This window comes from Panicum hallii, chromosome 2, assembly GCF_002211085.1.
Source record: "Panicum hallii strain FIL2 chromosome 2, PHallii_v3.1, whole genome shotgun sequence".
In the NCBI taxonomy this organism is placed as follows: Eukaryota; Viridiplantae; Streptophyta; class Magnoliopsida; order Poales; family Poaceae; genus Panicum; species Panicum hallii.
In genome coordinates this window covers 40589732-40617519 of record NC_038043.1, presented here as the reverse complement: position 1 = coordinate 40617519, position 27788 = coordinate 40589732, and the positions used below count along the sequence as shown (strand labels likewise).

General features: G+C 47.6%; 2 protein-coding genes and 1 non-coding gene across 3 annotated transcripts; 1 reads left to right on the top strand and 2 right to left on the bottom strand.

Annotated features, from left to right (window-relative positions):
* Positions 1–390: 390 nt before the first annotated feature.
* LOC112881046 lies at positions 391–822 on the bottom strand. Its single transcript, XM_025945754.1, has one exon. It carries the CDS (start codon positions 820–822, stop codon positions 391–393), a length of 432 nt encoding a protein of 143 aa, XP_025801539.1.
* Positions 823–11798: 10976 nt separating this feature from the next.
* On the bottom strand, positions 11799–11934 carry LOC112883686. Its single transcript, XR_003226939.1, has one exon. It is a non-coding gene; the product is annotated as a small nucleolar RNA Z247 (small nucleolar RNA).
* Positions 11935–24217: 12283 nt separating this feature from the next.
* LOC112883115 (3-ketoacyl-CoA synthase 17-like) lies at positions 24218–25821 on the top strand. Its single transcript, XM_025948347.1, has one exon. The coding sequence runs from the start codon at positions 24282–24284 to the stop codon at positions 25674–25676; it is 1395 nt and encodes a 464-aa protein (XP_025804132.1). The 5' UTR covers positions 24218–24281; the 3' UTR covers positions 25677–25821.
* Positions 25822–27788: the final 1967 nt, after the last annotated feature.

Below are 27788 nucleotides of genomic sequence, written 5' to 3'. Positions count from 1 at the left end.
TCCATTCATTATTGTTCTTTTCAAACTGAGTACAGGATTTGCTAGCCACTCTGGGTGGTATACTTCTTTGATAAAACCAACCACGAGTAGTTTTGCTAACTCTTTCTTGAAGGCTTTCCTCTTGTCTGGGGCGAACCAACGTAGTCGTATCTTCTTCGATGTAGCCTTTGGGTTGACTTTTAGACAATGCTCGATCAGCTCCTTGGGCACCACTAGCATATCCGATGGTTTCCACGCGAGTATGTCTCGATTAGCTCTAAGGAAGCTGATGAGCGCATTTTCCTATTTGTCGTCCTGCCCGACGCTGATCAAGGCTGTCTTGAACTGGTCGCCCTCCTGCAGTTTGATGGTCTTCATGCCGACATTGCTGGTGTTAGGCTTCACCATGGACTAGCTCGACTTCTTAGTTGGAATTTCTATCTCTGACTGGGAGAGCTGCTGTGCAGCCGCGAAGACTTCAGCTGAAGGTTCTGGCACATGTGTAGTCGAGGCATACTCGATTGCTTCTTGGTTGCAGTCGTATGATTTCTTTAAGTTGCTGCGAAAGGTGAGCACCCCTGTCTTGCCTGGCATCTTGAGAAGCAGGTAGACGTAGTGGGGCACAACCATAAACTTGGCCAATGCAGGCCTGCCGAGGATGGCATGATATGATGACTTGAAGTTTGCCACCTCGAATTTGATATACTCCGTGCGATATTTTTCCTTCATCCCAAAGGTAACTGGCAGGGTCACCGAGCTGATCGGTGTTGCCGCGTTCCCTGGGATGATGCCGCAGGAAGGAGCTTTGCTGGGGGTGAGCATTTTGGAGATGTCAAGCCCCATCTTCTTCAGTGTACTCACGAAGAGCAGGTTGAGGCTGCTCCCGCCGTCGATGAGTACATGGGCAAGCTATGAGCCTGACACCACAAGGTCCAAAATGAGCGGGAATTTTCCTAGCTCGGAAAAGCTTGTCCACTGATCCTCTTTGGAGAAAGAGATCGGGACCTAGCTGTATCTCAACGGCCACTGTAAGGCTGGCTCAACAGATAGGATCTCACGCAGAGTAAGCTTCTGCACGCGTTTGGTGGGAAAGCCGCCGTCGCCGCCGGTTGTTGGAAACCTTGTTCCCCCCGACTTGTCTCCCTCCTCATCCTCCTTGTCCTTCCCCTTTTCGTCCTAGTTAGGAAGAGGTGCGTTGAGGGACTTGTGGAGGCTGATGCACTGGAAGAGGGTATGCTTGGACTTCAGGTGCATTGGGCATTGCTTGTGCATGATCTTCTCGAACTGGTCCTGTTGGTTCCCCGACTTCTTGTCACGTGGGTTACACTTGACAGCTGCGACTAGGTCATCTAGCTTAGGCTTTTGAGATGATCCCGAGTAGTTCCGCTAGCCCTTGTCGGAGCGGCTGCCGTTGTTATGCTTGTCGCTGCTGCACTTGGGGAAGCGCTCATTCTCCTCATCCTCCTGGTCGGCCCATCGCTGCATCATATCATGAAGCTCCACGACGGTCTTGGGGCGGCTGCATCCAAAGTCGCGGTAGACGTGCTTCAAGGTGAGGCCATTCTAGAAGCAGTGGATGACATCCTCGTTAGTGATGTTGGCAATGTTGTCGCGCATCTTGAAGAAGTGCCTGGTGTAGGACCTTAGGGTCTCGTTTTCCTCCTGCTTGACCTGTGACAAGTCATTAGGAGTACTTGCTTGGAGCATGGAGCCCTGGAAGTTGTTGATGAAGACTTTCTTCCGATCCCCCAAGGAGTCGATGGAGTCTGTCCTGAGGCTTTCAAGCTATGTGAGCGGTGCAGCCTCCAATGCCATCGGGAAGTAGATGACCTTGGTGGTGTTGGAGCCGCCCGACACTTCAATGGCGGTGGAGTAACAGTGAATCCACTGTAGTGGGTCTTGCCTCCCTACGGTGTTCTTGGCCACCCGTGGAATGCCCCCCAGCTTGAGGTCTCGCGATTTCCTGGTTGCCTCGCGGTCGGGGAAGCTGTTGTACTTCTAGTTCAATGTGGCCGCGTGTGGATTGCTAATCGTTCTGGGTTTCTAGGTTGCGCTAGTGGTTGTGGTCCCTTCGAGGGATGGGTCTACCTCCTGGGTACGACTAGCCTGGGGGGACAGTGCTTGCGTGGCATTGAGTTCTGGAATGGCTGCACTCCACCAATGGCATGGGGTGCTGCTGGTCCAGTTGGATGATAGCTGAAAGAGATCTAGGCCCCTTAGTGGGTTTTGGTGGTAGATGACAAAGCACATATATATCTAATCATGTTATCGAGCATGTGTGCAGGGGCTAAGATTGATGAAGCAAAGCGTATTACAAAAACATGAACCCTCAAAAGGGAAATGAAAAGCGATGTTTCAAATTTACTTGGGGAATTAGATTTTATTTTGAAATTGAGTATAGGAAAGCCGTACTATCAACAGAGACTTTGATCCACAGGTGTTGATGTGGTAGTTGTGCTTAAGAGAACCTACAAAAGCCATGAGAATCAAATCTACCACTAAAAACAGCTTTCTTGTGAAAATCCATGTCTATCCGGACTGTCCGGTTCACTGTCTGGAATGTCCGGACATAGTGATCCGGAGTATCCGGACAGACACCCGGAGTCTCCGGGTAACAGTTACTCATCCGAAGTTTCTCTAGGACCGGAGTCTCTAGACCCCTATGTCCGGAGTATCCGAACATATACCTGGAGTATCCAGGTACCCTTCTCCCAACGGCTAGTTTTCTATGAGAGGGGGTATAAATACCCCCCATACCCCTTTATTTGCCTCTTCTTGCTCATTTGAACCTCAACACGCCATCAAGCAAAAGGAGAGCTCTCTCACTTCCCTTCCTTCATTCTTGAGTGATTTTCTTTAGGGATTTGAGTGAGATTGTTGCAAGAGCAAATATTGGTGTTAGTAAGCTTTCATTCCATCTCTTGAGCACAACACCCCTAGCCGGTGGATTCAAGTTTATTACTCTTGGAGCTTCAAGCTTCTAGACGGCTAGGTGTCGCTTGTGAGTGTTCAAGCACGTTGTGAGCACCACAAGAAGTTTGTAATCTTCATTCCTCTTGGAGGAACATACAGTAAGTAACCTTGGGTTTGAGCGTTGGTCTCACCCTTGGAAGAGGAGAATAGGGGTTCTTGAGCATCGTCTCTTGAATCCTTCCTCAACGGAGACGTAGCTCCTTTGGGAGTGAACTTCGGGAAACAAATTTTGTCTTCTTTTTGTGCTTTTTACTAGTTTTATTAGATATTTGCTTGTGAGACTAGTTTTCTAGGATTTGAGGTCGATCTACAATTATATTAGTCTCTAGAGCAAGACAACTGTTTAGAAACACTCCTAAGGTACTCCTAGCTTGCCTAAATTTACTCGATCTAAATTGCAGCATCTATATCTTGTTAGTGTGTACATTGTTTCATACCCAGACTCTCTGGACAATATTTCCGAAAACTCCGGACAAAAACCCGGAGTGTCCGGACATATATCCGGAGTATCCGGACATCTGTGTTACTAACATTGTCTAAAGTGTTTTAAGTTTTAAATTTGCCTATTCATCCCCCTCTAGGCATCTTGAGATCCTTTCAATAGCGCACTGCGTTAGCTGTAGTAACCTCTCAGTCTTTGGGTTTTGGGGTAGCCACTGAATTAGCAAGGCCGCTTCAGCGATGTCCCCAATCGGAGTGTTGTTCTCGCGATCGTCTGCTGTGGCAAAAGCACCATTGAGGTTCCTGCGGTGAGGTGGGTTCCGTGCGCGAGCTTCTGCGTTCCGCCTGCATTTAGCCTACGTGCGCGAGCTTCGGGTCCTCCTGCGCTCCTCGTCTTCGTCTTGAGGGGCGTCCGCCATGCGCTCATCAGCGGTGGCATCCATGAGTAGTTCGTTGTCATACTCTCTCCCTGGTTCATCATTGTCGCCATGCTCTCGGATGGAGGCCATGTAGACATGATGTTCCGGCGAGAGTTCGCTGCTGGAGCTGTAGTCGACTGGTACTATCTCACCCTCTCCCTCCTCAGCTATGGGAGTGAGGGGCTTGCTTTCTTGGAAAGGCAGTTCTTTTGTGAAGGCCACAAGGCGGGAGTCGTATTCGAGTAGCTCAGAGGGCTCCATGCCCTTCCAGTACACGAACAAGCCTTGTGGCATTGATGTTATAGTCAAGCCCAGATGACTACCCGAGAAGGGTTCGGAGTCATCATCTGAGTCCGAGTACTTGTCGAAAACGGGGGGCCTCCCGGCAAGCGGTGGCTCCTCCTTCTCCGATCTTCAGTAGGCGATCCAAGTCCAACTTTGATGAGGAGAGGGACTCGGATCGCATGGCCTCCTGGTAGACAGAGGCCGCGTTGCATAGCCTAAACGGGAATCAAGTACGCTCCTCCCCAGATCGGATTGAATCCAATTCAAAATTTCCTGGTGCAGCACGAGTGGAAGTCGTGTCGGAAACGGACTCTCCCTCGATCTCCTTGGCTAGGTCAGGGAGCAGTGTCTCGTCGAGGTTGTCGACAAATTCATCGAGATCGCTGCGTCGCATTGCTGCAGGTGCTCTAGCTCCCTGGTGTCGGCCAGATGGCCGTTGAAGCCACCTAAGCCGTTGGCGATGCAGACCCAGGAGTCGAAGATGAAGGTCGTGCCCTTGTTGGGCACAACGCTGGTGAAGTCAAAAGATATCATCGAGTTCGCCAGTGGATGCTCGATGATCACCCCTACCTGGCGCGCTTGCTGTCGGTGTTAAACCTCCAAGCCCACCGAGTGATACCCCCGGGTGGTAGATTGTAGGTGGAGTATCGTCGAGATCGGGAACTCGAAGGTGCAAGAAACATGAAACTTTAGACAGGTTTAGGCCACAGTATGTGTAATACCCTACGTCATGTGTGGTGGTTTGTATTGCCTTCAATGTGTCTTCTTAGGAGGGGGTCCCTTCCCGCCCTTATATAGTTTGGGGGGACAGGGCTACATGAAAATTCTACCAAATACGAGTTTAGGAGTTCTATCCGAGTACTGCTCGGCTATGTTTGCTTCTGTTCCGACTAGTCCTAATCTATACGCCATGTCCCGTTTCTTATCCTAGAATACGCTATATACGCAGTCCCGTGGTTCCGGATCTGACAATTTCTAGATCAACAAACTTGTTGATGTTATTAGACCCATATTTTTATATATAAATCTTCTTCGTCGGAGAACATACAAGAATATTATGTGTCACATTTCGTCAAAATGACATTGTTATGATTCCTGTCCCAAGCGGTTTACAAAAATAATCAAAGCGTACACCATATGCTGCGTGGCGTGGAGTCTTTTAGAAAATGACATTACAAGGCATCTGGTTCACGGGACTAACTGACGTGGCGTGGAACGATTATTGGACTTGGTTAACTTTGGCTTGATTCAGGTCAAGGATGGACCTGAGCCTGTGTTTTGATCGAGTATCTAGCATTGGCTTGGGTGGTTTAGGTCGTTCGTAATGACTGGGGCGAATGTATGTATACATATAATATAATAAAAGGACAAAACTATTTCTAGTTTCATTTTTATTGTATTTTAAGCAAACATTAGTGAAGGTGGCATAGAGGCTCACTGTGAATGACTTAGCTTGGTTACGTGTGGAAGGACTGATTATTGAATTTGGTTGACATAGCCCTAGGTTTTAGATCGGGCAACTGGGATTGGGATTGGCTTGGGTGGTTTAGGTTATTTTCGGGTGTACATATAATGAAACAACAAAACATTCTCATTTCTCATTTTAATTTATTATCTTTTAAGCAAAAATTAGTGAAATGTAGCATGGAGACCACCCATGACTAATGACTTAGCCATAAGTGATAGGTGACACTTCATTTATGAGTGACATTGCATTATTAAAGTGTTATTTGCCTTCGAGACCATGGTTGATGCATGGTTGTGACAGGTCACAGCTGTCAATAGTCACCCGTCTAATGTTCATCATCAGTAATGACTGGTCAAGACCCATGGCTTATGATTTGTTATTAGTGACATCTACATCATAATGGTGGTTATTGTCCACCACTAATGACTGTTTTCAGAGTGTTTTTTTAAGGATAATTTCACAGAGCTAGTGTTACTCATCAACTAACGCGTACATACTATTAAGATTTGCTCAACATTATTAGGCATTTGATGTTTTGGATGTCCATTAGTCAGTTTTGTAAATCTTCCACTTCAAAAAACTATACTTTCAGGCTCAAGAAAAATAATGTTTCAAGTCAAAGAATTTCTATATGAATTTGGATTATTACTTCAGGTTAAATTTTCATAAGGATGGTAGAGGTAGCTAACTTAGTAGTAAATTAGATAGAATGTTAAAGTTTTTTTTGGATTTTTCTTTGAATTTTTTTGGATTTCTCTCATTTTCTAGCACGTCTCGCTGGAGGATTTGAAAGGAGCTCCAATTCGCAATAGCAAGATAAGATCGCATGTAGAATTGATTGTATGAATCCTCCTAGTTTTTAATATAATGAGCAGACCCCTCGTTAAACAACATTTAGACTTAGGCTGATATCAGCAGCGTTGCTATCCGCCCGTGTAAAATCGCTGGTGCTCCCTCGTTTGCACACCGTTTTTTTCAAATTGCAAGGTCCGATAGCTTCGCTGCTGATATCAGTCTTAGACATTTAACCAGACAATTTTGACCCATACCACCATCTCTACAAGAAGAATCTTGCGGACAAGCTCGGGCATATCATTGGTCCACGTCGCTGGCAAATATCAGACGGTGGATTACGACGAGGCCTTCGATCAAGCCGTCCCTTGTGTCCACCTCTGCTGGTTCCACGTTCTAGAGACATCGGGAGCTCTATCGTCGCCAATTGATAGCCGGCGAATGCTATACTCCTCTGTCCCCACGTGTCCATCGGTCTCGTCTTCCTCTCTCACGTCCCGACGACGACGGACACGCCGCCTTCCTCCTCCTACTCGTGCCGCGCGCACCGCTTGCAGGACAGGGACCACGTATGGCGCGTGTGGCAGGTGACCGGCGGTCAGCCGGGAAGTCGGGCACCGGTTAGGCGGTGCTTCATGCACGGATCCAAACTCTGCGAGCCGCTATGCCAGCAAGCTAAGCGCACGGTCTGGAGCTAGATGACGACGGGCGGGCGGGGAGCAGCGAACGACCGCCTGGAGCGAGGGGCGGGCAAGCGCGTCGCCGATGCGGCTGCACGCACACAAGAAGCGCCGCCAACAAATCCGACCAGCAACGTGCTGCTCGCCCAGACAGACGGGCAACACCGTCTTCGTAGCCACGTCCTGCGTATATGTTTCACTCTCTCTTCTTCTTACTCATTTTCTTCCTCCTCCTTTTCAACCATGGCTGAAAATTATAGAAGGCTTAGAGGAGCTCCATGGACTTTATTGAGGCAGGGGGGCTGGAAGAAGCCCCCCTGGTGGATCCGCCACTGTCCAGAAGCATGATTCATCTGATGGCATATAGCTAACACTAGCATCTATGGTTGCAACTGCTGTCCGCACTCTTGCAGCATCTCAGGTGGTTTCCCTTCAAACCATGCATATCTCTACGAACAAGAATCCATAATCTTTCCAGTCACTAACTTACCATGTGACGGATCCAGGGACCTTGGGTCCCAGCAGGTCCACCTCTTATCGACCAGTCCAAGGCCGCATCTGGAACAAGCACCTGTCTGTAATAACTTTATCTGAGCTGTCTCGGCCCACAACTCCAGCTGACGATTCGGTCGGGATGAACAAGATCCATGTCCTTGAATGTGGGAACGGTCGGAGGATGGGTCCGTACCAAGGTGCCGACTGGGCTCGCCTTACGCATGCCCACCTCCCCGACCGGCAAGCTGGTCGGGAGGCCAGGCCCGGCTTTCCAGCGGGCCCCAAGTTAGGTACAAAGGATAAGGATGAGCCTTATGGTTAATGTGTCGTACACGGCCAACCACTCTCTCCATGGGGTTACAGTCCCTAGTAGAGCGTCACTATTCTATCTATCCGTCCTCGTGAAAGGACAGAGCGAAACGTCATTATGATACGGCCGGAACAACCCCCCTCATGACGGAGTGGTCGGGGAAGGTGCTAGGGATGGGGCCTGATAGTCATACCGTGCTTATCAACGCACCCACGACCGCTGATCGATAGAGCATGACGCGCAGGGACAAGACAAAACGCTTGCTCCACGACGCAGAACTTGGACGGTGGTCACCGGAAAACTCCGACTGATGGGATGGGAAGATCTGACTGACGAAGCTGACGACCCCGACTGGCGGGGTCAGGAGTCCTTTATTTCTATCCTCGCACCCTTGGATCTCCTATAATTGAGCCTCCTTTGGACTATAAAAGTGAGGGCAGCAACAAAAAGAGAGACAACTCATCACATCCTCCACTCGAAAGCTTGTAACTTTCCAAACTCTCCCGAGCAACTGGGCTCAAGCAATACAATTGATTGACCCCCGGCTGGATGTAGGGCATTTTGCCTGAACCAGTACAAATCTTGAGTTATTGTGTGTTAGGCAACATCCGATCACGATGCGTGATACACACTTCGAGAAGGTTTAGGTGCCGACCATTTCCGGAACCGACACCATATTATACTAACCTTCTTCCATACAATCATACATAAACCATATCTGAACTATATGTCTGTGGCCTTGCAATAGAAAGGTTTTTTCATTTTGGTAATATTATGGTAAGGTAAGCTACTCCGTATTCCTGTTTATCACTATATTGATACAGTCCAAGATTATTTCTGAAGCATGGTTAATTGATCAAATGATGCTGGTAGTGACTATAGCCCCGTTTGTTTCATCTTATGGCCGATTTTGAAGGCTCAATTTTGATAAATCTAAAAGTTAGATGACTCCTAGAATCTATAATCGAGAATCCATAATCAACTCGATTCTCGATTCTGAGATCATCTGATTTTTGAATTTTTTAAAATCGAACCTTCAATATCGGTCATATGCTGAAACAACAAACCCTATGTAAATTCGATCATTTATGACTCTTCAACTTGTTAGTAGCTGATCTTCCAACTACTAAAAATATACCAAGTAGCAACTGCGTGTCATTGATCATTGGATTATCATTGAGCTGTCAAAATTATCAGTGGCTAAATGAGGAGGTGCAGTTACCCCTATATAAAAAAAGTTTATATAAGGGCGGACAGGGACCCCCTGGGGGACAATCATCATCAAAGGCAATACAAACCACACATGAAACCACACATGACGTAGGATATTACGCTCTCGGTAGCCTGAACCTGCCTAAAACCTTGCATTCCTTTGCACCTTCGAGTTCCTAATCTCGGCGACACCCTACCTACAAACTCACCACCTCGAGGGTATCCCTCGGTGGGCGTGGCGGTAAAACACCGACACATCCTTTTGACACTGCTAAAGATAGTACCAATCTGATACTAGCTATTTTGACTACTAGACTAAAGGTATCATCATAATCAATTCCATACCTTTGCTTGAAGCTCTTGGCTACCAGTCTAGCCTTATATCTGTCTATCGTTTCGATTTTTACCCTTGATAGCGGGTACCAAATGCCAAGTACTGTTTCTGAGTAATGCTGAGTACTCTTTTTGCATTGCATGCTTCCAATTTGAGTCCTCTAAGGCTTCCTGCAGACCTGATGGTTCACCTGTAGAGGATAGAAATCCAAATCTGATAGTACCATCGGTGAAAAATTTTGGCTTGGAGATACCATATTGTGATCTTGTTTTGGGTCGGAGTTCTTGAGCTGGTGCCGCATGTATAGAGCTTGCCGCAGAAGATCCCTTGGAGACCGTCAGCGTCATTGGGGCAGCTGCAGCTCCCCTAGATTCTTGCTGGGCACGTGGCACATGCTGAGACGCAGTGCGCGACCCCGTGCCGGTGAAGCTCCATTGCCCCCTCCACCAGAGACACGTGTTGTCCCCTAGTTCGACGAGCTGGGGAGTCTGCGCGCGCACATACTTGTTGTAGCTGGCGCAGATGAATCAGCTTAAGATTCTGCATGCTGCTGTACGAGGTAATCTTCTCTGCCACGCCGTTCTCTTCTTCCGCCGCTGGTGCATGCAACAGTTCATGTGGGAAATTTGGCCCTGTTTCTTCAAGATTTTGGCCCAAATTTCTTCCTGTTTCTTCCTGCATCTAATCAGAACACAAAAGAGAGTCATCATGATCATTAGTTGTTGAGTCAAAATGATTTTCACCCCCTTGATCATGAGGAAGAAGATGCAAAGGGAGAAGGGAGATTTCTTTTCGTAGAAGGGCACCAGCGTTTTCATGGAGATCTTCAAAAGGGAAAATTGCCTCATCGAACACTACATCTCTTGAGATTTAGACACGCCCAGTGGTCGGTTCAAGGCATTTGAACCCTTTATGAAGGGAGCTATATACCAGATGAAGGTGCATTTTTCTTGAATGGAAAGCAAGCTTCCTAGAGTGTATGGGCGAAGATTCGGCCAACTTGCACAACCAAACACTCTAAGAGATGAGTAATCTGGCTTAGTTTTAAGCAAAACTTCTATAGGAGTTTGATAATCAAGAACTTTAGTAGGTAACAATGTTTATGATATAAGTGGCGGTGAGGAAAGCTTCATCCCAGAATTTTAATGGCATGGATGCATTTGCTAGGAGAGCTAGGCCGACTTCCACTACATGCCGATGCTTTCTTTCAGCTGAGCCATTTTGTTGATGCGCATGTGGGCAAGAGACATGACGAGCGATGCCTATTTGTTGGAAGAAGGAATTCCACTTCTCATATTCACCCCCCCCCCCAATCTGTTTGCATGATTAGGATCTTCCTATCAAATTTTCTTTACACAAGATTTTGGAAGTTATGAAAGACTTGAAACACATCAGGTTTCTTTTTAAGCAAATAGCTCCAAGTATACTTGCTGGAGTCATCAACGAAGCTTACATAATAGGTGTGTCGCCCCACCGACACTTGTGCAGGGCCCCCATACATCTGAGAAAACAAGCTCGAGAGGGGCTAGAAGATCTAGGGTAGGGTAGTTGATGACTTTTTGCTTGTTGACAAGGATCACACACAAACTCATGACTCAAATCTTTGGAAACAGGAAGATTATTACTCGTAACAACACGCTTAACAATAGGAAGTGCTGGATGACCAAGACGACTACGCCATCGAAACATGGATGGCTTAATGATGCAGAAGGCTAGCCTACTTGAATTTTTCTTGAAGCTTTTCCATGGTGCAAGAGGATAAAGACCCCTTCACATCTTCCTTGAAGTAGAGTTTTCTTCGTGGCCAGATCCTTGATGAAGAAACAATTTGGATGAAATTCAAGAAAAGCTTTATTATCAGCGGCTAAGCGATGAACAGAGGCAAGATTTTTCTTACAGCTTGGAACATGAAAAATATTTCTTAGATGCAATGCAAGATCAAAGGTACGTAAAATCGAATGACCAACATTACTAATTTTCATACCTGAACCACTCGCGTTGTGCACTTGATCACGTCCATTGTATCTTTCATGGACGGTCAACTTCCCCAAGTTGCTGTTAACATGATCAGTGGCTCCATTGTCGACGTACCAGTTTGTATCCACATCGTAGCTGGTTGTGGCGGACCCGGCGATCTTGGGCACATAGTCTTCTTCAAACCGATGCCAGCATTCATCGGCTTCATGGTTGGGCTTCTTGTAGATCTGACACCTCAGTTTGTCAGTCTGCCCTCCTTGCTTGGGTGCTCCTAATGTGTTGCTGTTGCTGTTGTGTCCTCCTATCCTGCGGCCTTGTCCACGACTGCGGTTGGCACCGCAACCACAGAAGCCACCGCGCCCTCTCGACGCAGAATTTGCAGAGGACTGGAACCCTCCATTGTTATAGTTTTCTTTCAGCATCTGGAGGCGCATGTCGAAGGCCATAATCTGAGCATATAGATCGCTCAGATTTGTATCAGCACGACCCATCATGGAAGTCACCAAGGAGTTGTAGTCGAGGTCCAACCCGTTCAAGATGAACGAGATCGTCTCCTCATCTTCTATCTTCTTGCCGATGGTGGAAGTTCATCACCGATCGCCTTCGTCTTGGTGAAGTAGGCAGTTGCGCTCATGTCACCCTTCTTACAGCTTGCAAGATGCATGCGCAGATTTGTTGCGCGTGCATGAGATTGAGCGGGAACATCCCCTCAAGGAACACCCACACTTCAGTGGAGGACATCATCGTCGCCACTTGGGTGAGCACCTCCTTGGTCAGCGAGTTTAGGATGTAGCCGAGCAGTTGTTGATCTTTGGCTAGCCATGACTCGTATGCTGGATTGGAGGTGAACTCTTTTGCCTTCTCATCTATCAGGGTCTTGGCTGGTGCTTTGGTAGTACCCTCCAAGATGTCCACCAGCTGTGCTCCTTGGATTGCCGGCATGATTTGGTCTATCCATAGGATCAAGTTGTCCCGAGTCAGCTTCTCGGCGTCAAGGGGGCCAAGGCTTTGGTTGGAGCTGGTGGAAGAGGATGACATGGATGGCGGCTAGGGCTAGATGAGTTTTCTTGATGGAATAAAGGCTCTGATTACCATGTGGTGATTTGAGGTAACTTGGAATTGGCCCTTGGTCTCCACGGTTGCGTGTTAATATATAGGCACTGGGCCAACAACAAGGTTATAGAGTTTGAGTTGGTTACAATGCTTGATGAGCAAGTCATCTATCTATCTCTAACTCTAGTTACAACCGGATACAATATATCTCCAAGGAGGAACTCGTGACATATTCTAACACATTTTGCATATCTCGATCTCTCCAATCACTGTGTCACTGGGCCATTCCATTCACCAATGTGGTCACCATGGCTTCAGTGTTGACGTGGTGCTCACGGTTGTCATGGACGCTGCGTCCTGGCGCCTACACGACTGAGTGGATAGGGTAACCACCCAACACACGCAGCGGAGCAGGCTCACGAGTGCCTAGCGGTGCAGCGGCTGCTACTGCCCCAGTGGCTAGCAGCACATCCGCCCACGCCCATGTTGAAGTGATTACGACGCCCTCCTATGTTGCGCGTGATGGCATTTGCCCAACAGCGACGGGCTACTGAGGCGGCGACGATGGATTTTGCCTCGGTAGAGACTGGCCACTAAGGGGGAGCGATTAGACATCCTCTTGGGCCGGCGCGCCTCTGCCCGCCCCCTCACGTGGCCTGAGAGACATGCTTTGGGCCAGGACGGCTATGCTCACATGGGCCTGCACGCCCATGGGCTACGGGCCGGTGCGCTTGCCCACCGGCGCATTGCCTGCGCGCATGGGTCGGCACAGCGGCTGTGGCCTAGCATGGCCAGCACTTGTGGGCCCGTCCGCCCACGGGTGATGTGCCGCTGAGCACTGGCGGTGGCTCCTTCGCGGGCTGGCGCGGCTGAGCAGTGGCGGGCCGAAATCGCTGGCTCCTCTGTCCCGCCACCTAGTTATCTTTACATTTTTCAATTAATTCAATTGCAGTAGTATTTTTACAATTTAGCCCCTGTGCTTTTGTTATTTCATACTGCTAATTCATCAGTGGGTATGAGTCCATATATTTCTGCATTGTGACCCCTTGATGTTGTTTGTTATTGTACATGTGTGTTTGTACTCAAGTTTGGTCATTTCCATATCACTTAAATTACTATATTACCTTGCAATTTTTAGTTCAAGCCCATTGTAAATGCTTCATACAATGCAATTCATTTATTCTCTATTTTGGAATAATTTGTTTCATTTTCTTAGACGTTGGTCATACACAAGGAGTATTTTACGTACTTCCGCGGAATCTACGCTTTGTTTTCACATAACGATTATTCCTAAGTGAGATTCCAACTCAGAATTTGGACAAAGGTCTACACCATTTCTAGTGATTATCAAGAGTTCAATTCTTCAGATTGGTCATGCACAAGGTCACTATGGTATCTTATCCTCAACATGTGTATCCAATTTGAATTTTGAATTTGTGTGGGCCTACATCATGTTAGAGATTACGTTGATTCATTTTCAAATTGGTCATACACATGGTAGTATTCTTATACTACTGAGGGATCTACACTATGATACATATAGTGATTATCCTCAACGTGTGTATCTAATCTTGAATTTTGAATTATAAGGTCTACTCTATTTTGATGACTGCCTTCATAATTATTCCAATTATGTTGAGAATTTATTCCTGGAGTTCAAATTTATTAAATTTGCATTGTAAATTTATTGCTGGAATTCAAGTTTATTGAATTCGCATTGAAAATGTATTGCTGGAATTCAATTTATTTTTTTTGAATTCGCATTGAGAATTAATGCTGGAATTCAAGTTTATTGAATTCGCATTGAAAATTTATTACTGGAATTCAATATTGAATTCGCATACGAGAAGCATTGTCTATTGCCAAATTATTCATATTTGGCATCCAATTTTGTGTGTGAAATTGTCACTAATGAGTTTGAGGTTCTCGCTCTTGATGGACACAATTTCCCTCAATGGGCTACGGACATCAAAGTGAGTATGTTGACCCATGGACTTTTCAAGTGTCTGGCAGCACCCGTTGCGGGTGCTCCGCTTATACCGGATACATTCAAGTTTGGGACCTTATAGATGTTAAGGAGCCATATCCACCCAGACTTCACGTCTGAGTAAGTGTTGAGGAAGATCCAAAGAAGTTGTGGGATTCATGGGCAATGTTATGAACAGCAAAAGACAATTGTCTTTTCTGAGACTTCCTACAAGTGGAGCTAATTGAGCGTTCAGGATTTCAAATCTGTGGATGCGTACAATCATGTTGTTCATAAAATTAGCCAGAATCTCAGATTCTTTGAGAAGGAGCCCTCTGATGCGGATAAAATTGAGAAGACATTGTTTACAACACTTCCATTAGAGAGACTCATCACTCAACAGTACCGTGAGAAGGGTTTCACAGTCTATGCTACATTGATTCAGACATTGCATCAAGCAGAGAAAACTATGAGCTCATTGTATGGAACTCTCAGCACCGCCTGCTAGGTACTGCTTCTCTGCCTGAAATGCATATCATTCAAAAGACTTGGAGGGATGGTTCTAGCAACCACCTTAGAAACTCATCTGGTTGTAAGCGGAATAAAACACGCAAGCCTCAGGGAGACTTCAACAAGGGAAAGATATTCTAAGCCCAAATATGATAACCACGAGACTTGTTTCAAGTGTGGTTACTATAATTATGTGGCTAAGAAATAAAAGATCCCCAAAAATTTGGTCGGACTATACCTGATGTCTATGGGGCATGGACACAACATTGGAGGAAGTATGGAGTATATTTCATCTCCAAAGTGCATGTGGCTGGTACTTCTGACTCTATTCCTAATGGAGCGAGACCAAGTGACACCAAGACTCCATAACAGGGGAGAATCCTTCGGGCAATGACAATATGGCTGTGTACTGCGAGTCCAACGACATATTTAGAGACCTTAACTAGGCTCCTTATATTTATCTTCTAGATAATTATCATTTGCAAGGATGTAATATAAGGCATGATGTTGTCCTTACTAAGTTTCTACTAAAACACTATGTTTACAATAATAAAATTAATGGTATGTGTTCTATGTATTTGCATGAGCTTTTATGTTAAATTCTGCAATATCATAGATTACTACAAGATCTGATGGAGGAAGAGATGTGCCTAGTGAACATTGTACTTAGGCAAATAAAATATTTCCAGGCTCTTCAAGGAGAGAAGGAAATATTTTAAAGATCACTGGACGCGATGCTATGATATTTGGTTCTGGATGAGCCACTATCATACTCCCATGGGAATGTAGTAACCATCAAGGAAACATTATCGTATCCTGATGAGACTTGTATCCTCCTAGGTTACAAAGATATCCGTTGAAATGGCATTCATGTTGATACACATGAGTTAAATAGGAAATGATTTTTCTAGTTTAACAAAGGCAATGGATTTGGCAAAGAAACACTCGAAGAGTATCTTCTCTCCCACCTAGATTGTACTACAATACATTCAACCCGTAATGCATGTTGCGTACATAATAATTCTCTCTTGATAGAATCAAGATTTGGCATGATGGCCTGGTCATTCTACCTAGGATGATGAGAATTATTAACAATTCTATTGGTCACATCATCAATTTCTCAAATCATCAGATTTGATATGCATCATGTGCACAATAAGGGAATTAATTTAAGGGGCCTCTTACCTTAAATTTTGAATATGAGCATAGCAATTTCTTGATCACATTCAAGAATGTTTATATGGCTCTATTCGACCGTTATGTGGATCAACTAGGTACTTGAAAGAGCATGTTCATGCATAATATAGTTCCATTTGTGTCCCTTAGGGTGATACAATTTTTGGCAAATTCGTTGCTCAAATTATTCATTTGGAAGAAACGACCCTGGATGGGGGATCACATCCATGCATCTTAAATTTTGATCATTTGGAATTGTTTGGCCTTTTTGGAAACTATATTATTAAGTACCTTACATCCATGATGGTTTATGATGATTTAGTTGAATCTCTGATAAGAGAATGCAACTATTTTATGTGATCAAAATAGAATTGCAAATTGCCAACATCTGTTGGTGTAATGTGGATGTACACACCACATACATTTCAAATTCATCAAACTGCAATGATACGACTCCCTCCATTTGCAGTGAATACGTGGATATTTGGCATCAAATATTTCCCACTTACATATCGGATAGTCTTGCACATACTGATATCACCACCTCAGCATACACTTATGGGCACAGGAATCCTAGAGGTTTAAATATCCGTCATTCATTATATACCTTGGATTATCCAAAGGGGATTTTATTCATGGCCCGTATGCTAATTATTTATGAGGAGTATTCCAGGCATTAGGGGAGATTTATACCACACAGAATGCAAGGAAGCAGAAGTGAATGTCACAGCTTGATATTCTCCGCCTCATTTTTATCCATGTACAAGAAGAATCTGAATTATTGGTTTCGAATCTTACATATTTGCAATGTTTTGGAAAATAATTTTCTGAATGCATTTACTCATGGTGTCATCTGTTTACCAGTTTCATTGCCCAGAAAAAGTGGAGGTACCAATTTTAAAACCACTCAACTCCCAATAAGAGGGGGAGAAGTATGGTCACAAGGAACATAACTTTTACAGGTTTTTGTGAAAAATGGAGTGAATGCTAATCAATATCAAGTTGATTGACACCTCATGGATATTTACCATCCAATACCTATGGATGTTTACCATCCAAAAGATTAGCATATGTGTACACATATTCAGGCGCTGAGTTATTGGAACACCCTAACTACGTCATTTTGGGAAGTTCAAGGGAATATTTTCACAAGGAATATTGGTTATATTAAACCAATTATGCAAAGTCTACAAATGTCAACATTTCTCCGTCTTAAACCAAAAGTCCTAGGCAAGAGCGTTTTGACGCTCACTTTGGGTCAAATCAAAGGTGACAATTAAGGAGAATCACTCTCGCTAAATAATGATTGAGTAATATATTACTCTCATAATGCTTTCTTTGTAGAAGCATGGTGGTGAGATAGCAAGAGCTTGTATCATATGGTCTCACACAGAGACCTGGCTAGCGCTAGCATACTCTCGATATGTGTGAAAATTATGTTCCTGCATTTGATAACTGGTAGATTTTTGGAATTTGATGGATTCGGATACACAAGTCAATGCACTTCGTGTTAGGAATCAAAATCGCAACATATATTGTGTACAACTCAAGTCAATGCATGACTTGAAATTGTCTGTGTTTGTGGTACACTGATTGGGTGAGTTCTTTCCTCGGAAAGTTTACTACCAACAACGATGGTTGCACAAATGTGTTCGTATTAAAATCCTAAACATATTTTGTATCATTCCTGACCACACAGCTAATCATGCAATCATCTTATGACGGATTATGAGATGAAGATTTGGGTAAAACCAAATCATACTTAAGTCTACAACTTAAGCATACACATCAGTCTACCAATATCTGATGATATTGGATGATCATATCCATCAACTCTTATGGCCGTTTAGTCCCTAAACATGGATTGTTATCACCAATATCTGATGATATTGGATGATCATATCCATCAACTCTTATGGTCATTTAGTCTCTAAACATGGATTGTTATCATTTTGACCATGGGATTAAACCTAGTGCCAACAAAGCGCTCATGTATCATGCAAGTCGCAACAGGTCTGATATTACATTTGCAGATACTTGCGAGCTCAAATAGCGCTACTCCAATAAGGCCTTTTTGGCGGGAGTTAGAAGATATCAATAGATATCTATATGGTACTAAAGACTCTCAACTGATCATTGGATGAGTTGAACAAGATCATAGAGGGATATGAAGATACTGCCCAACTAATCCCGTTAATGCGTATCACTAACTGGTATCTTTGTGGTAAGAATTCTCATAGGAGTTACACAGACTCTAATGATTATTCCCGCATATCATTCTGAAATCTAACATATGCATGTTAGATTTCGTTGAGTGATTATTATGATTTCATCGAATCACTGACCTTCTTCATCATGATAAGGTTACTTGTATTGCTTGGATACAAATAGGTTATGTGAAAGCAATATTGCACTATTGCTCACAAAATGGTTTATCCTCATGTATCACTATATATTCGAGGAACAAATACCTTGCAAATTAGACATATGATTATTTCACAAATTTATTCACAAAGTCTACCATATTTCACACTTCTTATAAAGTGTTTGTTGAATTGGTACGTGATGACTTTGACATTTGCAAGGTTCACGGGGAGTCTCCTCTTGATTGTAACCTGTTAAGTATCCTATTGTACTCTTTTCTTTTTATGAGTTTTTCCCTTGGTGTTTCTCATATAAAAGTTTTTAATGAGACAATAACAATACAAGAATATATGTCATATCTTCTATTTTTCCCCGGAGGTTTTAAGGAAGATGTCCAAGATATATTAAAGATGTGCATTGCTTTCTAAATTCTTAAGAAATTTATGCCATATCAATTTCTCCTTATTTTTCCCACTAGGTTTTGAATATGTTTTAGTAGCATATCCATATATATTCCTCATATTTTTCCCATAGAATTTATGAAACAATTTTGAGGATGGATTCGATCAAGGGGGAGTAGGGATGAAAATGATCAGAAATGATCGATAGAAGGCCAAATCACTTTCACTTTCATATGTTTTAGTCGGCTACGAAAATGATACAATATTATCGAAAACGAGTACGGTGCTGGTATTCCGGTAATGTCGGAAATGAAATTATTCGATTGAAAGCACGCCAACAATGGTCGAAAATCTTGAAAGCGATAATTTCAAAACGACAAACACGTCAAACTTTAGCACATGATATTAGTCATCTAACTTGACCCATCTCATATGAAAGTACTATAGTTAACACATTAATTTGACACATAGTTGCCCACATCATACATGTGATATCATTGACACATTAATTTATCTTGGTCTGAAGAAAAAAGGATGACAATGGACCAAGAAGCAGTTGTGGCAGGCAGCTAATCCTACAACGCATGCATATTTCAGCTTTTCCATTAAAAATTGCACCATGGTCCACAACGTCGCCGTCTCCTAGGGCAGCGCAGTGCACACTGCATCCAACCGGTACCCCTTCTCTCCCGTAGTCTCAGATCTCCTTTCTCTTTCCTGATGGCCATGGTGTTTCCCTTCATCAGTTTCTCCACACGAAAACAACAAAATTAAGTCCATTCGCCTGCCATCAGCGCTCTATCCACCGGCCGTCTCCGTGTGCCTTGGCTTCGACGACCTTCAGGAGAGACAACAGCCTCTGCGGCGGACCCATCGGAGACCGCGACGAGGGCCAGCTCTGGCTCCTTGGGCAGCGCCACCTCGGCGAGCACCTCACCGGCGGTGGTGCGCTCGACGGGGCTTCCCCGGCCCCTCGCAGGTAGCCCAGCAAGGTTAGAAGCTGGGCAAGGGACATGGGCCAAGGGCAAAGGCTAAGCCAACGTTGGGCCACCTGCATACCCGTGTTTGGTCGGGCTAACACTGAATTCGGTAACTACCGGCCTGTGATTTCGGTAATTACTGGCTAAATGCGGTATTTTTCGAAAACGATCGGAAGGAGGTAAAATCGTTTCCGTTTTCATTATCAAATTTTTCTATCGATTTCGTTTTCGTTTTTTGGGTAATCTTTTTCATTTTCATTTAGCGTTGAAATTCGATAAAATGTCGAAAACCATTCCCGGTAATCGGAAACTATCGTTTTCGTTTTCATTCCTAAGGAGGAATGTTAGGAATAAACTGGTGTGATCTCATCCACCAGATCCAGGTCATATATATATAGACACGTACATCTGAGATCAATACACGGATTCATTCCTCCCTCATTTTGTATATCTTATTTAGATTTGAATACTTCTACTCTCAGTAGCTACGAGCCTACTAGGGTGCAGGGTGCCAAGCTGGAACCGGAAGGCTCTCCATTTTCACTGCCGGTGCCGGGCCTGCTGCCCCGACCGCCGGCCGGCGGCCGCGCTCTGCCAGCGCCCTGCGACAAGTGCATGCGCCTCCGATCGACTGGGATAGGATAGGGTCCGAGCGGGCGGGCGGGCGGCGCCACCGCACCGGCGGGAGGCCGGCTGGGCAGGCAGGCAGGCAGTACATATTTACTACACCTTGCAGCCTTGCAGGGGGTAGCTCCAGTAGCGGCTGATGCACGCTGCGCCGCTGGTCTGGTTCTGAAACCTGAATACGCCCGGGGACAGGGGCAGTAAAAACGAACGTGTACTACTACAATACCAGTCTTCGTACTGTAGAAATGTATGTACCTACCGGCCGAAATCGGGCATGGTTACTACTGCAGGTCGGCCGTCCTTGCGGCGCAGGCCCCGTGCGTGTGGAGAGCTGCGTACAACGTACTGAGATCCATACCACTCACAGTACGGCACAGTAGCCCTGTGGGTTGTGGCAGGTCCATACGACCATACGTGCGCAGGCGCTCGCTCACGCTGGCAGCCATGGCAGGCCCAATGCTAAATCTAAAGCCGACCCTAAGTTTCAAAATTTACGATCTATCTGACTTCTCTATGAGTGATTAAATTTCTCTACGGGAGCCACCCCTCCTCCAGCGTAATTTCCCTACTTTTCATTTTCTTTTTTTTTTACCTAGTTCCAGCGGGTGACTAAGTTTATTCCTAACTTTTTCTTTCAAACTGGATATTAAGTTTTGCTTTCAATTTTTTTACTTCTGATTTTTCATTTTCTAAAAGTTATTTTGAAAACCTTTATCTCCCAAGTTTGATCTTTTGTTTTTGCTTCCAAACTTTTTGCTTTTGCATTTTTGTTCCTGAAACTTTTTCTCGCAAATTTGTTCTTAAATTTTGTTTTCCAAATTTTTTCTCCTAAAATTTTGTTGAAGACTTTTTTGAAGTTTCATTGAAAGTTTGTCACAAAAATTTTTCCAAACTTTTTTCCCCAATTTTTTTGTTAATTTTTTTTTGTGACCTTTTATAAAATTTTCTATTTCTACAACTTTTATCTTTGCGATTTGATCAAACTTTGTGTATATAAATGTTTGTATGTAATTTTTGTGTATATAATTTTTTATCAAAATAGAAAGAAAGAAAGAAAGGGATATATGAAAATAATATCGGTGTTGGAGGATAAACGGATGGTAGTTTAACTGCCTGGTCGGAAATCGACGGTACGGAGTGCTCAGTACGGTCGCCCGTTGATTAGCGTGCCCCCATGGCAGGTGCACCTAGCAGCACACAGGCGCAGCGGTGTGTGCACAGCGTGATCGAGGGATGTGATCGTGAGTGCTGACCGTCAGGTCGGCTCCCCCAACTGGAAACTACTAGCGCGCATTGATCGTCCCTCACATGCGCGGCTGCGGCGCCATGGGGTCGCAGGCCTTCATCAGCTCCAGGAGAGGAGGACCGGCTGCCCTCTGCACGTACGCGGCTGCACACTGGCGCCGGGCCGGCCTTGGTCTTGGGTTTGGCCTTTGCGCTTTGACTCATTCGTCCGTCGACACTCGGCAGTGCGTGCGTCCTTCCCTCCCCGCGCGGGGCGGCGGGGCTGAGTGCATGGAATGGCTGATCTGAAGCGTCCCACACCTGCATTGCAGCTCTAGGCCGCGCCGGCCGGCTGTAGCTGGTAAACGTACCATCGTCGCCGTGAAGCCGCTAGTAGGTCTTCCTACATTCATTCAGTCACATCGTACCCGCATTGCTGCTACAGTACAGGACTTCACTCTTGTGGGTAAGATTTTGGTTTAGTTTCCATGGCAGTGCAAACGCATGCATGTGTTGTCTCCCATCTTCTAGGCGGATCGACTCATCGACCGACCTCGCCGTGCACGCATGTGACGTCACGCCTGTGGTTAATTCCCACCCTCTGCCGCGCGCGCGCACGCGTACCCATCCTCGGCCGCCATGGCCGGCCATGCGCCGTCGTCGGTGTCTCGGTGATCAACCGTTTCTGCATTTGTGGCAGCAGCTATCAGCAAGGCATGGCCGCTAGCCGCGCGCGCGCGACGAGCTGAGAACGAGAACGACGACCGCGACGGGTGCCTGGCTGCCTGCACACACCGCACCAACGCCAGCCGGCTTCCATAAATGCGGCGCGCTAGCTCGGCGTCGGCCGTTGCGTCAATCAGGTGCCATGCGGAGGCCATGCCGCTGCGAGCAAGATCGATCGATCGGTCAGACAAAAGAAGCCGGAGAAACGGTAGCTACCTCTGTTCAAGTGTTCATCACTTGCTGGTCGATGTGGGGCCGGGCGCGAGCTCTGTTGATCATTTGGTTTGCCTGTTCCCGATCGACCCCTCGGCATGGCATGGTGACACCGACAGCAACCCTTGCTCATGGCGGGCGGCCATGTCTCCATTATCCCCATATGGATGATGGGTCGTGCTGCTCATCGATCACACCCGGATGATCACTCATCCTGGCGGTTGGTGAACCAAAGCACAGTACGATCATTCATCGCGAGCCTAACACACAGGATGCTCCATTGATGGGAGTTTATTTCCAGTGCCCATGCTATGCCACCGGCCAACCGAATTCCTCTGGAGAATACCATTTGGGTACTGTACTGTACTGTACCTCTCGGCGAGCTGAAACGAACCCAAATTTCTACGTGCGTAACCATCAGCAGCAGCTTCACGACCGGCGTGCGTACGCGCTGGGGCTTTAAGAAACCTGTGATCCCGCACATGAAGCCCCGGAAAAAGGCTGCGATTTCAGGTAGCGTCGTCCGGCACAGCAGATCTCGATTTCATTGCATCATTACCTCTCTCGCTTTGAGGTGGTTTCAGACGCCGGTTATACAGCCCCTAATAATAAGCAACCGTATTTGCATGCGCGTATTTAATTTATAGGAATAAGCATGCGCGTATTATCTGAAAGATTTTTCCGGTAAAGCCTAGCGGCAATTCGGGTCCATATAAAGAATCTTTCGTGTATAATCGTGCGTAATCTCGAATGTTATCAGTTCCGGTACGTGGACCAGATAATACAATGCAAGCAAAAATTCGTAGATCCATAGAGCCTACCATGGGGTCCAGGAAGAACAATCACTAATTAACCCGTATTGCAGATACAGTAACAATGGAACAATGAATAATCCGTCGTAACAGTGGAGCGGGTAGGCCGTTGGAGGCTGAGGTGAGGGCTCATAATTAAAGGCTGGGGAAACTTTCAATGCCCCTGCAGTGCTGGCACTGTTTTGACCAGCGCGTCCACCTGGATCGCTCGATCGACGGCCCATGTGCGCGCAGGCGTAGGATCACGGGCGCACGTTTGGTACGTACTGTGCCCCTCCGGTCATTCGAGACGCGTGCAGTAAAAAAGAGATCTAGTACCAAATTAAGGAGATCTCGTTGGATCCAATTCTGGAACTATTCGAGATCGATGCTCGCTCCTACGAGTAGCCAGCTTTTGCTTCTCGGATCTCAACCAGCTGATGACGCTCGCTATTCTTTCAATGGATGTACCGTCAAAAATGATCTAGTAGCTAACTCCCGAACATTTGCAGATTTGTCTAAAAAATTGAATCAGTTTCATGTGTCACAGCACTGGTCATGTTTTCTATGAATTACTAGTAGTCAGAGTAGTGTATTGTTGATAGTATTCTTAAGCGTAAGCACCAGTGAGGCCTAGCTACGGCTCGTAGTGCACTTAAAAAAGATAGATCCAGAACCAGAAGTGACTGATGCATTCATTTCCGAGCACATGGGAGTGCCCAAGGCTTGGACACTTGGCACGCACCCCCTGTCATGGCGCCTATAAATACAGCCCTGCCTACACGCAATCCTTACCACCAGGACTAGTGCACGCACTTAACACTCCACAGTGCACTCTGCTGCCTCCAGCTCCCCAAGCAGCGGAGAGAGCTCAGCTCGGCGGTCATGCCGTCGTCGAGCACGGCCGCGGCGGCGGCGGCCATGGCGTCGTTGCGCGCCCTCCCGCTCCCGGTGCTGGTGCCCCTCGTCGTCTCGGCGCTCGCCTTCCTGGTGACCGTCCTCCGGCGCGTCCTGCGGCGGCAGCGCCCGGTGTACCTGCTGAACTACAGCTGCCACCTCCCGGACGTGGACCGGCAGGTGAACCTGGAGGTGTGCGAGTACTTCGGCCTCAAGTGCCGGCGCTACTCCGACGACATCGCCGACTTCATGCGCCTCATCTACAGCAAGTCCGGGCTGGGGCAGGAGACCTTCGCGCCGCCCTTCATCTTCTCGGGCCGGTTCGAGAAGACACTGGCGTTCGCGGTGCAGGAGGCCGAGGAGGGCCTGTTCGCCGTGGTGGGGCAGCTCCTGGCCAAGGCCGACGTGACGCCCACCGACATCAGCGTCCTCGTCGTGGCGTGCTCCATGTTCTCCCCGATGCCGTCGCTGGCGTCCATGATCGCGCACCGCTTCAAGATGCGGCCCGACGTGAAGGCGTACAGCGTCGCCGGGATGGGGTGCAGCGCCGGCACCGTGGGCATCGACACGGCGGCGCGGTCGCTGCGGTGCCAGCGGCGGCCCGGGTACGCGCTGGTGGTGGTGACGGAGAACACCAGCCTCAACTGGTACTTCGGCGAGAACAAGCACATGCTGGTGACCAACTGCATCTTCCGCGTGGGCACCGCGGCGGCGCTGGTGACGGACGTCCCCGCCCGCCGCGCCGACGCCAAGTACGAGCTGGTGCGCACGCTGCGGACGCACCACGGCGCCGACGACGCGGCCTTCCACGCGGCGACGCAGATGGAGGACGAGCGGGGCAACCAGGGCGTGGCGCTCACCAAGGACCTGGTCCGCGTCGCGGGGGCCGCGCTCCGGCGGCACATCACCACGCTGGGGCCCCGGGTGCTCCCCGCGGCGGAGATGGCCCGGTACGCGTGGCGCGTGGCGCGCGCGTACGCGGCGGGGAACCGCAAGGCGGCGGCGGCGGAGGTGCCCGACTTCCAGCGCGCGTTCGAGCACATGTGCATCCACTCGGGCGGGAAGGCGGTGATCGACTCGGTGGCGCGGCTGATGGGGTTCGGGCCGTCGGTGGTGGAGCCGGCGCGGGCGACGCTGCACCGGTTCGGGAACACGTCGAGCAGCCTGGTGTTCTACGAGCTGGCCTACTTCGAGGCGAAGCGCCGGGTCCGCGCCGGCGACCGGCTCTGGATGCTGGCGTTCGGGACGGGGTTCAAGGCGTGCAGCAACGTGTGGCGCGCGCTCCGCGAATGCGGGCCCGACGCCGACAACCCGTGGAACGGGTGCGTCCACCGCTACCCGGTGCCGCCGCCGCCGCCGTCCAAGACGCACAAGCACTCTTGACTACCTGATCTTGAGGATTAGCGCCGCCGCATCGGCCGGCCGTCCGTGCTTGCGTCCGGGGAAATAAGAAAGATGATACGTAGGCCAAGGTGTGAGTTGTGTTTGATACTACTTTGATTGCTTGACGATGATGATGATGGCCTCAGCTCCAGTACCTATGCGAATATTATGAGAAAAAAATGTAGTAGCTCTGTTGGGAAAGTGAAATATGCACAGGAGCATTCCGTCTTTGTACTGTAGTTCTCTACTCAATTCATTGTGGAAATTTTGTTACCGAAGCAAAGCTAAGTTAATGTGGAGGAGTTTGGAACTTAGGGAGGGTCTAGCTAGGAGATTATTGATCTGAACACAATAAATCCAGTGTAGTTGCAGGCTCTCTCCTAGTAACTGAGGCATTGATTAGGGCCGGCGCAGAGGCGGTACAGCTAGTAATCTGTAAGAGTCATTTCAAATTTCCTAGTTTAGAAGTGTGGTGTATGCGCGAAGTGAGCGTAGCTTAACTGGTTCAGAGTGCTCGAGCCCAGAGTACTCGGCTCGGTACAGATGCTTATATTTTTCTAGAATTATTTCAGCATTTAAACAGATATCGTAATCCTCCTAGTGGAACCGCCGCTCTAGACCCCCTTTCCACCCCTCCCCGCCCCTTGCCGCCATCGGAGCACAACGCCGGAAAGTCCGTGCAGGTGTCAAGACGGCGGCGGCGGGGCCTCTCCGCCTCCCCCACCCTCCTCCCTCTTCCACGGACTCCGCATATGGAAGACTTCATGCTCCCATGGTGGCTGGTGGTGGGGGCCATCACTGCGCCTCCGTGATCTCGATGGCGGCGGCCGACTGCGGCAGCTGCAGGTGCTTCTGGTGGTGGGCGGAGGTCAGATTCGCCTGCACAACCGGATCTGGCGACCCCCCCCCCTGCGCGACCACTTGGTTCTGCCGGAGACGGGGACCTCGCATCATCGCCGGCAGCTCGCTGCCTGCATCATGCGGCAGGACCGGCTTCATCCTTGGGGGGCTCCCCACCCAGATCTGCGGTGATGGCTTGCTGCTGCAATGTCTTTTTGTGGCCAATGCTACCCAATGCAACGGTGGTGTGACGATGGCGTGTGGGCCTCGACGATGATAGCTTGGGTATGGTGTTTGCTAGGTGAAAGTTCTGCCCGGCTCATTGCTGGTGCTGATAAAGATGACGTTCTCGGACATCATCTTCCTTCTTGGAGGCGTCGTTGCAGCATCCCTACTCCAATTCACTTTGGGGGCTTCAGGTGAAAACCTTTATGCCTCCTGCTCGAGTGATGGTGGCGTCTGTTTAACATCGTCTCCTTCGTGAAGGCATCACTCTGGAGATCCTCTCATGCCGCAATGGATTCGCACCTTCGCTTGGGCTACAATCTTGCTAGCTCTGCTCGCATATGCTGCACTCTGGCTTGTGCTTGCTACTAGTGCCTCTCGCTATCCATGCCATCTGGTTATGCCATCTCATCATATGCTGGGTCAGCAAGACCATGATCCCTTCTCTTGGATCTCCTCGCTTCTCCTCTCGATGGTCCTCCCTTCTTTGTAGCCTCTGTCAGACCCGGAACTACGGGACTGTGTACATAACGTAGTTCATACAGCAATAGGGGATAGGATATGTCCTATACCTTATCTGTGTTGTACTCTACTCGCATGCAAAGTAGAACTAGTTGATACAGAAGGAAGCTACTCGAGTTGTACTCGAGTAAGACTCCTAAGCTAGTGTTGGACTAGGATTCATATAACCTTGTCCTCCCGGATACATAAGGGCGGGCAGGGACCCCCTCAAAACACATCAACACCCAAGGCAATACAAATCACCAAACAGGATGTAGGGTATTACGCACATCACGGTCCGAACCTGTCTAAACCTCGTGTTACTTGCACCTTCGAGTTCCTAATCTCGGCGACACCCTACCTAAAACTCACCACCTTGGGTATACCCCTCGGTGGGCAGGCGGTAAAACACTGACAGCTGGCGCGCCAGGTAGGGGTGCGCATCGAAGATCCACCGGCGAACTCGATGGCATCATTCAAGTTCACCAGCGTCATGCTCCCCGAGGGCACGACGCTCGTTTTCGGCTCATGGGTCTGCGTCGCAGA